Source organism: Lepus europaeus, chromosome 7 (genome assembly GCF_033115175.1).
Source record: "Lepus europaeus isolate LE1 chromosome 7, mLepTim1.pri, whole genome shotgun sequence".
NCBI classification, from domain to species: Eukaryota; Metazoa; Chordata; class Mammalia; order Lagomorpha; family Leporidae; genus Lepus; species Lepus europaeus.
The window spans coordinates 101,457,001-101,470,808 of NC_084833.1; the positions used below are offsets into that span (position 1 = coordinate 101,457,001).

A 13,808-nucleotide genomic window follows, 5' to 3' on the forward strand; every position below is an offset into this window, starting at 1 on the left:
AAATTTGTATACTGCAGTCTGCTGCACCCAGCACAGGTTAAACACCATGGTTGTTCAGCAAATATTTGTTGAAAGACGTTCAGAAAAGCATTATTTATTTTATCCAACTCTGGGAGCAATCTAGATATCCAACAATGGGGGAACCATTGGAGAATCCTCCCTATGCAGAAATAGTACAAAGCTATAAAAATATTTAGAAAGGGCTTTTAACAGCCTGGGGAAATCTGATAATGAAACATTTGGGAAAACCCAGCAGGATCCAAATTGCTACTATAATACGTCAATTATAAAACTCACACGCATATATGGAAGGCTTAGAAAATCTGCAGGTATCTCTGAAATCTGTGCGATTTGGGATTATTTTTAGTTGCTTCCCTCTACTTTTCTGTATTTTTGAATAATTTATAATTAATATCAGACATATAGTGCCATGTAAACATTGAGAAAGATTTAGCTGGGGGAGGAAGTGTTTTCCAGGGTCCTCCCAAATCACATTGTGCTGGTGTGGCCCACTTGGTCTAATACAGTGGAAGAGACAGGGAGGAGATGGGCCTCCCTAGTAACAAAGGGTGGCTGGTCAGCCAGCAGGGAATGGGCTTTTTAAAAGTGTGATGGGGAGGCTGACCTTTAAAGAAAAAGGGAGTATGTGATGTCCTCCTCGGTGCATTGCTCCTCTGAATGTAGCCAGCCTTCTCTCTGTAGAGGGTTTCACTGTGCAAGGCTATGGGCTAACCCCACTCCCACAGCACCTTCCTCTCCCCAGTCCTTGTACCCTTAAGGGGGTACAGGGACTGGGACACGTTTCTTTTCACCCGTTCTCCCTACCCCCTTCTTTCTCAAACACAGCTGTAAGATTAATCGAAGCCTTTTGTACTGGTACCTCAATAGTATTTTAGCTTAATATTTTTAAGAATTAAGGCTGTGTCCCCTTGCAGGAAAATACGGTCGTGTGTCCCTTCTGTATCATCATACCTACCCAAAAGGCACGGTGATTTTAATAAAGAGATCAGTTTTCCGCATTTACATCTAAGAAAACATTTTGCTCAGCTGATTTCTGGAAATTCCTTCTAACAGCTGCGTTCCCTTCTAACTTTAGTTGGGTTCCACCTCTTTCCCCTGGGATCTGCTGACTTGTTATCCTGCCTCCCTATGGGAGAGCAAACTTCACTGCTAGGTACAAACAAACAAACAAACAATACCAAAACACAATCCAGCAGCAGCAACCCCCACCCCTCTCCAAATTTCGAATCTCCTGCGCTTGAAAGAAAAATTAAACCCTAGGTTATCTTCGCATTGCAAGAACCTTGGGATCTACATGGAGGGACTAAAGGCCCTAACCACATAGAAGATTCCGTTTTTATTATTTGCTAGCTATTAAAATATCCACTCTCCTGATGCAGGGAGGCTGGATGGCAGGAAGGACTGCAAAGGCGTTGGAGGGGTGTGGGGAGAAGTGAGAAGAGAGGAGATCCCAGCTCTGCCTGGGAGACTGCCTGTGACAGAGCCCAGCTCCCCCGGCGGCTCCAGGCCGCGTTTTGCAGGCGGCCGCATCTGCCTCCCCGTCTCTCTTACCTCCTTGATGTTCGGCACTATTTGTGGCCGGCGTGGTGGAAGGACACAGTGAGGTTCTCACCCCCGCCCCCCGCCCCTCGCTCCCATCCCCAGTTCCATCAAAGCGAGCCCGGGCCAGCGCAAGGATCTCCGAGTTGCGAGTGTGCTGAGGCTGGGACTGTCACTCATTCTCCGATCAGCGCGTGAACGCAGCTCGGCGGCGGCTGGCAGGAAACAATTCTGCAAAAATAATCATACTCAGCCTGGCAATTGTCTGCCCCTAGGTCTGTTGCTCTGCCGCCGTCCACACTCGCTGCGAGGGGGGCACAGAATTCACCGCGGCAAGAACATCCCTCCCAGCCAGCAGATTACAATGCTGCAAACTAAGGATCTCATCTGGACTTTGTTTTTCCTGGGAACTGCAGGTACATTTTTTTTTTTTTTGGTTTTAAATTCTCAGTCTGATTTGCAAAATGCCCCCTTCCCTTTCCTCCTCCCCGCGAGGAGCACTGTTATTTTGGGTGGTTTTACTGGGATTGTGAGGCTGGGCATTTCCGTTGGGCTGAGAAGGCAGCGTGTCGTCCTTGCTGACCAGCCGAACCCTGTGCCCTCCCGGGCAGTGCCCGAGCGGGGCTGGTTTCCCGCACCGCGAGCGCCCCGCGCCCCTCCGGAGCGCCTGCCTAGCCCACTTGGTGAGCCGATCGGCTCCCAGGGACGCCGTGGCCGGAGTGTCAGCCCCCCGGCAGCGCTTCCCAAGGCGAAGGCGGGTGCCACGGCTCCAGCAGTGCAGCCGTGCGGGCTTGCATTCCGCGGGGAAGGGGCTTGTCAGCGCCCGGCTCCGGGAGGAATGAACAAAAAGGCGGGGGAAGCCGCCCTGATCCTTATTTCCTGGCGTCTCATAAAGTGGGGGCTCGCTGCCTTCGCCCCCCTCCCCCACCCCTTGCCGAATAACGGTTTGCAGAACGGAGCGCAGTGGGCGGACTAGCAGGGCTGTGTGGCCGTGGTGGCACCCTGGTCGGCATGACGTTAGTTTTTCGTTTGCCAGATTGCCGGTTAGTTGCCAAGCCTGCCCTCGGCCCGGAGCACGAAGGGGACGGGAGGGAGGGTCGAGCGCCGCGTTTGACAGGAGGAAGTGCGGAGGGGCGGAGGGCGAGGAGGGCGTGATCGGCGGCCGGGGTGCGCGCGAGTGCGCGCGTGTGCCCTCCCGCGCCACTGGCCCCCGTGCGCTGTGCCGGGGCGGGGAGAAAGGCAGGTAGCTGCCCGGAACACCTCTCCGAGCCTCCTTTCTCTGGGCGAGGTCCCCGATCCTTGCAGAGTGCGAACAATAGGGAGCTGGGAGGGAGACGACAGTGATGCTGCCGCGGGTGGCTGGGGCTGTGCCGCCGCCCAGAGCCCCTCGGCCGTGCCTGGGAGCTGCATTTCATTTTTGCTATTTCCATCCTGGCCTCCCCGGAAAAAATTCTGTGCGTGCGCGCCCTCCCCTCCAGCTGCTCCCCCACCCCACCCAAAGATTTGCGCTTTGGCGCTGATGGACTGCTGGGGAGGAAGAAAAGGAGCTGGGGCCGCAAAGGAGCTGGGTGGGTTGGGCAGACAGTCTGGGCGGAGGGTGGGGGGTCGTGCGCTGAGGAGCGCCGGGGAGAGGGGGAGAAGCCGGTGGAGGGGCGTGTGTGTCGCCCATCGCCCATCGCGGCTGGGTGTCGCGGTACCTGTCCCGGACGGCCCAGCCCGGGTGCGGGAGTACACGGGGCGGGCCGGGGAGCTCCCAGCGCGCCCCCTCGGCGGGCGGCACGGGAGCAGCTCGCTGGCTGCCGCCTCCAGCCAACTCGGGTCCCTCCCATGGCGACCAATCACAGCGAGGCTGGATGGGCGGGAAGCCGCGAGAGGCTTTTATTGCGGCGCGGGTGGCGGCCCGGAGCTGCCAGGACTGTCTCCTGGTGTCCCAGCCTAACGGTCTCAGGAGGCCCTGCCGCGAGGAGCCCCGCCCTGAGCCCACTCCCCCACATCCCACCCCCCACCTGCCCGGGCGGGTTCCCAGGAAATAAAATGGAGACCAGGTGGTCACCGGCGGTCTCGGGGTGGGCGCGCCCCCGCTCGTCCCCTCGTGCCTCCCGCACGCCGAGCGTGGCGGGGCGCACCCGCGCGCCTGCGCTGACCACCGGCCACCGGGCGAGGCTGGGGGCTGGCCGGGGCCAGGGGCGGGGCAGGAGGGGAGCTGGGGCCGAGCCACGCCCTCTCGGCGCTGGGTGCCCACTGCCACCTGGCCTGGAGCCGCCCGGGGTGTGTCCTTCTCCATGGTGCCAGCGGTGTGTTGCTGATCTCTGCTCTCTGCTGGGTGGAGACGCTGGGTGGGGACGTGACAATGGAGACTGATCTTTGGTGGGCCTTTAGAGGGCCGCCTGGGGGTCCTTTCGATCCCCGTGATGGGTGGGACCCCCTGCGGTTGGATCCCGTGGGAGTTGCAGCCGGGTGTGCAGGGAATCCCACCTTGGGAGATCCATGGATTCTCAGGCAGGGGTGGGAGTTGCCAGTGTTGCCGGGAGTGACAGCATCTTTTTCCCTGGCTCCGGTACCCTGAGGATGGGGAGAAGACACCGTAACACAGCCAAGGTTGCCTAACAAAAGAAGTTGCGTGGCTTTCTGACCAGAAACAGTTTTCCATTAAAGTATTGTTTGTACCATAGCTGAAAACGAAAAGGAAGAATTCAAGTCAAAGGCTCAGGATGAAAATGAAAATGACAGAACACACACACACAAACGTATAGGAGTGTATATGTATATATGCGAGTAGGCTTTGTCTCCTTTCTCTCTCCTTCTCTCTCTCTCTCTCTTTTTTTTTTGGCTTCAAATATGGTAGCATTTCCAGGGTCAATGTAATTCGGGTTCTATGCTCCATTCTGTGCATATGAACATTTAGCTATTTAAGATGTGGTAACCTTTTTATACTGAGTGAGTCGGGTTGGCTGCCCCCTCTCTCATTTTTGGTGTCTTCCGGATCCTTAGACATAACATGAAAGGTGGAGCTGCATAGTAAATTTGAGTCTATTCTCGCAGCAGTTTTTGGATGTCGTGTGAAAAGATGGCTTGGGCGACCTGGAATGCGTAAGTCACATGTATAGTTGATAATTTGGCAATCCTCGGCCATGTCAAGGAATGTATAGGACCACTTTTCTAAGAAGGTAGCACCGGACTAAGAACAAAGAACACCTTTGCTACATCACAAAAGCTAATATGCATATAAAGCATATATTATAACCCTCACTAAACGAACTAAGACGTGTGGAGGCAAAATTTACTCTGAGCACAGTTATGATGAGCTGCATTTATTTCATTGATTTTCATTTTTAAGATTGGAAGTGCATCTTTCTGAGCAAAATGTAATGTCATATTAAATAGGGAAAGCCTTTCATAATTCTATCCAAAACACACAGAGATTCTTTCAATAAATATTAGCAAAGCTTAAGATATTGAAAATAGCTTAGAATTTACTTAAAATGCAACAGTTAAAAGCAAAAAGGGAATATCATCCAGACATTGTAGAAATGTGCCATGCCGTTTAAGTTTTTGACTTAGTAGTCTTCTACAAAGGCCTAACGACCTACTAATGTGGCTAAATTTTCATTAATATAAAACTTGCATCTTTTAAAAGTTAATTTTTCAAGATTTCTTCCACTTCCCTCACACAAGTGAATGTGATGATGTCTTTCCAGATATTTTTACCTTGGACCTTAAAAAATCTGTATAGCAGAAGATAGCAGGACATACCCTCGTTAGGAAGGTCTTCCAAGGCTTTCTGTGTTAACTGATTAACCTAAGGATGTATTGATTAAGTTGGTGACTGGTTTCTTGAGCTTGATAGTTAAGGAATTAGGGTAATAAGTGGAAAGATAAACATGAACACAAAAAAGCTTTTTAAAAGATCAAGGTATACGTGTGCTATCTGCAAGAGATGTAGGTGCTTACTCAAGGCAGCAACAAGAGTGGGAAATTAGGTTCACAGAACCCCGTAATTCAGAGTGTTGCAACGTGCTCCTCTATGGAGAACAGTTGCTATTAATGGGTTTGCTCAGCTAGGTTAATGTGTAATTTGATGTAAGTAAACTGTAGTTTTCTGTCCTAGGGAACAATGTCTTCTTAATGGCCTTTCAAAACAGATAGCACCATTTTGTCATCCTGAAACTAACCTTTAGATATGACAGATGTTTTTGTTCACCTTGCTTGAATTATAGACAATGCAATATAGACCTCACACTGCTTTAAATGTGGACTTTGGAATTCCAGTTCCACCACTTCGTTTTTTGAAACAGCAGAGCCTTTACTTGAGATGAGTTTGACGAATTCCCCATATTTTACGCCTTTAGTCTTAAAAGTGTGTAACTGCCTTCCAGTCCCAGAGTGGCTTCTATGCCACTGGCATAACTCCCATGGCAGTCTCCCGACAGCCCTCCCTGATGTGGTATAAAATAAGTGATTGACTACCTGTTACTAAAGGACAGTTTGAGCTTTCTCTAATGGTCTTGGGTTGTGGTGATGGAGACCAGAACCAATTGGCAGGGATGGGACTGCACCTGCCCCCATCAGTCTGTTGGGACAGTCACAATCTGGGGGAGACAAAGACATTTTTAAAAGACTCCCCATGTGCTCTTGTTTTTTTGAGCACACAGAAAGGTCCATGTTTCAGGATAAATATTTTAATGGAAATTTTGTATTAGACAGTTCTTCATTTTAGCAGTCTAACAAATATGGAGGATAAGGAATGTTTGGAACTTTGAAAGAAATGGCATTTAATTACAAATAACACTTCACGAATTTTAAAACTGGGTTACAAAGTAGCCCAAATAGAAAACATTACTCATTTGGCTGCATAAAATAATGGGCTTTTGAGCCCTGAATAATAAAGACTAAGATTCTTTTTGGTTAAAAAAGAAAGAATTCTGAGTAAAATTCAGAAGAGAATTTTATTTATTTTTAAATACTCAACAAGTCCTTGAGCAGTAACATAAGAGATGCCCCTTTAGGAAGGCAGAAATAGCCAAAGAGTTCACTGGATCCTAATGATTAGGTTTCCCTAGGGTTCAGAATTATTAATATTAAAAGACATTTTAGTAAAGTGATTTTCAATCTTCTTCCTACTGTAGGGCAAGAGAGGATAGAAGCTAATCTGAAGGTCATAGTCATGTGACCTCTAGCCCTTTTTGTTATTAACTCTTGGTGCCAAACCTTAAAACCATTGGCTGATGTAAAGGGATGTAAATTATTTGGCGTTGGCAGTGGTGCCATTATGCCCTTTCATTTCACGTTGTTGAAATGCTGTCTCTCAGCTGCACATGCTCATTAGGAACATTGCCTTTTGATGTTGGTCTGCGTGCCAAATGGCGGCCTTTCAGGCAGTTTCAATGCATTACATTTAAAATGCTCTTAGGCCATGTCTACACACAGCCACTGAGCTAACTGGTTTTCAGTGAAGTTGACATACTTTCCCCTTCCTGCTCTATTAATATAGCTTCTAAGCCATCAGAGACTTAAAGAGGACAGCGTTAAGAGGATAAGCCATTTGCTCTATCTTGTGTGTTTTTGGGAAAAAATATTTGAATAAAATGCTTATTTCTTCTTTTTCTCCCATGTAAGAAGGTACTCAAAAAGTTCATGGAAAATGAGGTTAAAAGATAAGTTCAGTGGGTACAAAAAATGTTGAAATCCATGCATATAAGGGATCTTCAAAAAGTTTATGAGAAATGCATCAAAATAAACATTTTTTAACTCCATTTTCCCCTGAACTTTTTGAAGTCATACAGATGCCACTTTCTTGACTCCAATGACTGTATCGCTGATGTGACTTAAAAGGCTTCCACGTAACCTGCATCCCACTATATACTCTCGCGGATTGGTTTTTGATTTGTAACTGCAGACGCTGGCAGCATCTGGGCTCCTGTTTTCTGTTTTCTATCATTCCTGAGATACTGTGTGCAAAGCCTTTTATTGTATATTAATCTCTTCCTTCGGTCACTGGTTACTTCATCATCGAGGAATATGCACAGTAATGTCACGTGGTCTGAGATTATGTCACATTAGGAATTCTCTTCAACAGTTGATCGCATGTGTTTATTGACTGCCAGCTCTGTATCACCAGCTCTGTGGGGAATTACAGAGGAGTACGATGACATAATTTCCACTGTCAAGAAACCCTGGGAGCACAGAGTACAAGCATGGAGAGGGGTAGACACCCCGGAAGGTCACCCTAGGTGGAAAGCCCAGCCGTATCCCTTAGCAGCTGTTGGAGCTTAGACAAGTTATTCGCCATCTCCATGTGTCTGTGAAATGGGACCATGCATACTTGTTAGAGTCGGTGTGACTGTTTTAGAGATCACAGGACTTCAGTGCCCATTAGCTGTTTTTGTTAATGAGGAAGAGTGTCTATGGATCCAGTAGAAGAATTATTCCAACAAGGTAGTGCTTGCTTTTTAGAAAGACGTAAATAGTCAGAATTTGACTAAAGAATTGGTTGCTAAATATGCCTGCACTGCCGTGTTGGTGGGCCAGTGCTTTAGAGAGAAAAGTAGTCTGATCATAAGTTAGTTGAAAGCCATTGGCACATGGAAGGATCTAGGCTTCCCACAGTTGGAAGGGCATACAGTTTTGAGGGCCTTCTTTTGTGAAATTTGCAGAACACATCCATGAGAACACACTTACATATATTCATCATCCAAAGCTTAGGAAGGGGTTCGTGTAATTAAGGGTCCTTGAAAACGTCTGGCCCTGTGTTAGCAATGGTGCTTAGACGTGCTTGTGTCCATTGCTTGAGAACATGGGCTTATTGTTCTGGTTTGTTAAACATATTCCTTATAACACTTGGTTGTGTAGTGCTTTTAAGGCTGGCTCATGTCTCTAAATTATTTTTGAGAAGATGCTGTTTGACATTTGTTTTACAGAAAATTTATGTGAGATCTGAGGTGACTTAATAGTTCTCATTGCTTATTTTTTGAAAATCACTAACTAAATTAAATAAAGAAATTGCTATTATTACGCACATGAGTCAGACATAAGTGCCCCATTGGCAGGGCAGGGAATAGTTTTGCCAGCTCAGGGCGTATGATGTTGAAAAAGCAGCTGATTTTGTTCTAGGTAGGTCAGAGTACATGCACTGGATATATAACGCAAATAATGACATCTTAATCTGTAGGGTTTACCCAACACTTTGATATACTTGTACCGTGTAGTACCCATATCATTTAGTCAGTAAGCAGTTATTGAGTACTTGCTGTGTGCTAGGTATTGGGGGTGCAGTGAGCAATCAGCTAAACGTAGGGTCCCTATTCCCATGGACCCTCCAGTTGTACGGTGCAGGGGAATAAAGACCATGAAACAACTAAAGCATACACACACACACACACTTAAAATTGTGTATTTAGTTGACAACTAAGGAGAGGAATAGGGTACTATGAAAGATCATCAAGGGGAAATCTACTTCCAGTTAGGAGATTGGACAGCTAGAGGGGGTAACATTGAAACAGCTCTGTCAAGTGGGAGGCCAGATGGTGTTCTCATTTTAAGTCATGATGGACTGACCAAGTACTTCAACCAACATCAAATTACAACAAACATTCTGGAATTCCTCAATTCAGCACAGCTTCCTGAGGTCTGCGGAGGGGCAGACAGCCTCGGGACCTGTGCTGGGTGTCAGGTTCTCAGGTTATAAAGTGCAGAGAGAGGTGCCTCCATCTCTGGAGCATTCCATCTGGTCAGGGAGAGGGACGTTCTCTCCTCCCAGGGGCACGACTTGCATGGTGCTGGCCCACAAGGAAGGAAGCAGTTACTTCTGCTGGGGACTCTCTTGAGTGTGGCTAGGGGCTGAGTCTGTGTTCACCAGATGGAGCCGGAGGAAGTGGTGGTTCGGGCCCATAGACACTCAAGCAGAGTATATCCAGTTGTGTTTGGGGAACAGTGTGCGAGACAGGAATTAGGAGAGAAAACTTGCATGGGGCCAAATTGTGTCAGATCTTGCAGTGGAAACGGAGGCTGAGAAAGAGGTTAAATGACGTATTCAGGTGGAGCGGGGAGCATAACTGAACTAGTCGGCTTCATCTGGACATCTCCTATAGGTAAAGGTGATTTGAAACCATACAACATCGGCGCGCATGCCAAGCACGCAGGAGCCACTGTGCATGAAGTGAGGTGAGTGACGTGGCCCAGGGACAAGAGCGAGAGCTCTGGAGTCTAAGAGGTCTGCACCAACCACACTGACCCTTCTGAGCCTGTTTCCCTATCTGTAGAAGGGGGCCCTTGGCATGCCCTTGGAGGTTAGGTTGAGTGTCATAAAATCACACGTGTGTAGCAGATAAACAGAGGACATTCAGTGTGTGCTTTTTAAAAGTACATCTTGAATGGAGACTTCATCTGAAATGTTTGCTTAAAGAGTGTACTGTGAATAAGATATGCAAAGCTCTGAGCTGAGAGGAAAAATAAGATCAAGCTATGGACCCTGTACTGGCCCTACAGAAGCTTTCAAGCGGTTGGATTGGAGAGAAAAGTCAGTGCACATGGCTCAGAAGACCTGAAAGCTACCATGGGGATAAGTGCCCTGGGGAGGCGCTGTAAGCATTTTATACTTAGAGATAAAAATCAGCTTGGCTGGTGGCAATGCCTGGAACAAGGTGTGCACAGAGCTAGAACTTGGTCAGGACCTCTGTGGACCTAAGGATTAATGAGCGAAGGGATCTGCTTCCCAGTAGGAGGAGATGGGTCTGGCTGAGGAATTGAAGGGCAGTGAAAGGCTGGGTGTTGGGGCAGGTCACAGTCAAATAGTTAATGCTAGATGAAGATGGGTGTTGCTGCAAAAACCAAACTGTTTGAGGGGAAGTCGATGCTACCCACTGACGTGTGCTGTACCAGGCTCCGAGCGTGATGCTAACTGTGCTTCAGCAGAGTGGTAGGTAGGAGCACTTGGACGTACATCTGCATGACCCTGACTGGGAGTTTTGATCTTACATAGCCTGCACTCTAGTGGCTGGACAACATAATGGGTGAGTGAGAGGATTTTTGTTGCTGTAGGAAAAATCAACAGAGGGTTGAGAACTCAGAGGATGGAGGAAAGAGACCAGTTAAAGCGGGTTTATGAAGTCCAGTGAAAGAACCTTGCTTCGTGGAATAGGTAGCTTGGGAAAAGGGTGCGGTTGGATTTAGATTCAAAATATCTGGGTGGGCATTGTGGTGCAGTGGCTTAAACCACTGCTTGGGCCATCCACATCCTATATTGCAAGATAAGTTGGATGCCTGGCTACTCCACTTCTGCCTGCTGGTGGCGTGTGGGAAGCGGATGATGGCTCAGATCCTTAAATCTCTGCCACCTACGTGGGAAATCCAAATGAAGCTCCTGGCTTCGGCCTGGCACAGCCCTGAAGTTGTGGCCATGTGGGGAGTGAACCAGCAGGTGAGGGCATGCTCTCTGCTGTCTCTTTCTCTCTCTCTAATGCTGCTTTTCAAATAAATAAGAAAGCAATCAGTTATAGAGAGAGGCAGACACAAAGAGAGAGAACAAGATCTTTTATCCTCTGGTTCATTCCCCAAATGGCTGCAGTGGACCAGGCCAAAGCTAGGATCCCAGGACTCCATCTGGGTCTCCCACAAGGGTAGCGGGGGCCCAAACACTTGAGCCATCCTCTGCTGCTTTCCCACGTACATCACTCGGTAGATGGATTGGAAGTGGAGCTCTTGTTGCATTTGGCAGCTTAACCCACTGTACCACATGCTGGCCCTAAGTAAATAAACCTTTAAGAAAACATTTAATTTTTTTTTAATTTTTTTAAGAAAACATTTAAAAAATAACAAACAAAAATAAAGATTTGGGTTCAAGATTTGAGTCTGCTGCTAACTAGCCAAGTGAATTTGTTCCTTAATCTCTAATGGTAATTCCTCATGTGACTGTCAAAGCAAAATACGGTATGTGAAATCTATTGCAAATGAAATGATTTCACAACTCTACCTTTTGTTAATGAATGTGTAGTTGAAAAGCTTTGTAGAAATGAAATTTTATGTACCAGAGTGGGATTGTAACCCAGCTGTGATGTATATTTTATAAGGTAGGTAATTTTGGAAAGATATGCTTGCAATGACTTTAGACAAAGATAAAAAGGGAAAGAAAAAAAAAAAAGATAAAAAGGGGCATTGCTGAGATGTCAGAGATGACAGCTCAACCAGCCAGGGTAGATGACAGATCCCCAGTAGAAGGTGACCGAGGCAGAGGAAGATCTTTTTTTTTTTTTTTAATTTATGTATTTATTTGAAAGGCAGAGTTACAGACAGGCAGAGGCAGAGAGAGAAAAAGGTCTTCCGTCCAGCTGGTTCACTCCCCAAGATGGCTGCAGTGGCTGGAGCTGAGCTGATCCGGAGCCAGGAGCTTCTTCCAGGTCTCCCACGTGGGTGCAGGGGCCCAAGGACTTGGACCATTTTCTACTGCTTTTCCAGGCCACAGCAGAGAGCTGGATTGGAAATGGAGTAGCCAGTACTCGAACTGACACCCATATGGGATGGCGGCACTGCAGGCAGCAGCTTTACCTGCTGCTCTCAGCACCTGACCCAGAGGAAGATCTTTTAAGTTACAAACTCAAGGGGAATGATATCTGTATGATACATACAGAAGACAGAAGACAGATACAGACAGATATCTGTATGATGGGGAAATGAAGAGACCTGTTATGTTTTTAGAAACGTTTTGGCATCCTAATATCTTAACATATTTTTAAAATTTTCGGTGGTGAAATCTTTTTAGTTGGCCTCTATAAATTTTGAAAAAGAAGGAAGGAAGGTAAGAAAGATGGTATGAAGGAAAGGGAGGGAAAGAAGGAAGGAGCAAAGGCCTGTTCAAGTCCCTGCTGCTCCACTTCCCACCCAGCTCTCTGCTTATGGTCTGGAAAGCAGTGGAGGATGGCTGAAGTGCTTGGGCCCCTGCACCCACGTGAGAGACCTGGAAGAAGCTCCTGGCTCCTGGCTTCAGCCTGGCCCAGCCCTGGCGGTTGCAGCCATTTGGGGAGTGAACCAGCAGATGGGAGATCTCAGTCTGTAGCTCTGCCTTTCAAATAAATAAAGAAATAAATCTTTTTAAAAAAGTTTTATATAGTAAGGGTAAGGGTTGTTTTGAGAGACTCTGTGTGTGTGTGTGTGTGTGTTAGAGATGGAGGGGTGGGGGAGACAGACCTGGCTATGGTGCAGAATATGCCTGGCTCAGGTCAAGAGTTTGAAAGATGCTATTGAAGAAGGAAGCCGATAAGGCTGGCCAGGGCATTAAGCGATTTGTAGGGGTTGGGGGGAGGGGAGGGGAGAACATCAGCAGGTACAGGGTTCAGTGGGCTGTGAGGCAGGGAGCAGAAATGACAGCAGAAGCATTAAGTGAACATCTAAGCCGTCTGTTGGCTGCGGTGACCTCAGGGAGCCTACCGTCTGTCTGGGCATGAGAGGATCGCTGGGAGTACCAGGCAGCATCTGTGGCAAAATGTATGGCACCTAAGGTTTCAGAGGCAGGATGAAAATCACGGGGGATCCGTGGCGGTTGGAGAATGCTTCCCAAGGAGAGCTGGAGGAGGCTTTGGAGGAAGGCTGCGTGAGCTAACTGTGCGTGTGTCACAGGTGGGGAGGGCAGCTGAAGAAACTCCGCTTAGGAGACAGAACACCTTGTCCAGGTCTGTGTGTTTATATCTTTCAGCAGAGGGAAAACAGCAGTATTTATGAACCATACTTTGTGGGGCTTCTGTCACACCCAGGAGGATTTATTCTGTAGCCTCTAGAATGGTAGAATTGTCTTAATTGGGGAAATAATATTGAACAAAGGGAAAGAACCCAAGCTTAGTGGTGTGAATGCCCAGGTTAGACAAGTAAAATGTGAGTTAAAAAAATTGGAAAGAAATGCTATTGATAGGTATAATCCGAATTTTGTTACACACACACAAAGACATACACACACCTCTTTCAGTCACTCTGAAAGACTGGAAGACAGTAGATGACTTTTATATTATCTAATTCTCCGTAATGAGCACACACTGCTTCCTATCCAGCGGTAAGACAGAATATTAACAAAGAGGGCTGCAGGACTTTCTATAGTTAGAAATCTAAGGAAGGGGAGAATAAGGTAGAAACTTTGGCTTTGTTTCAGATGGGAGTGGAGGCCTTAGAGTGTCTTCAGCTGAGCAGTGAAATTCAGTTTCTTAATTTCCAATACTGAAGAGCAGTGCTACTCGGGGAGATGGAGGAGGAGGAGGAGAGTGTTAGGG

The 13,808-nt window shown here is 47.4% G+C and overlaps 1 protein-coding gene across 4 annotated transcripts in view; it reads left to right on the top strand.

The window, feature by feature from the left end:
• Positions 1 to 1,614: 1,614 nt before the first annotated feature.
• The window catches only part of NCAM1 (neural cell adhesion molecule 1), a 322,915-nt gene continuing 310,721 nt past the window's right edge, over positions 1,615 to 13,808 (top strand). For 2 of the 4 annotated variants that reach the window (XM_062197024.1, XM_062197025.1), the window contains exon 1: positions 1,622 to 1,976. In XM_062197024.1, the coding sequence (XP_062053008.1) occupies positions 1,925 to 1,976 (52 nt within the window). In that variant the 5' untranslated portion in view covers positions 1,622 to 1,924. Of the gene's footprint in view, positions 1,977 to 13,808 lie in introns of all 4 variants that reach the window. The other 2 variants (XM_062197027.1, XM_062197026.1) reach the window with 2 other exon arrangements.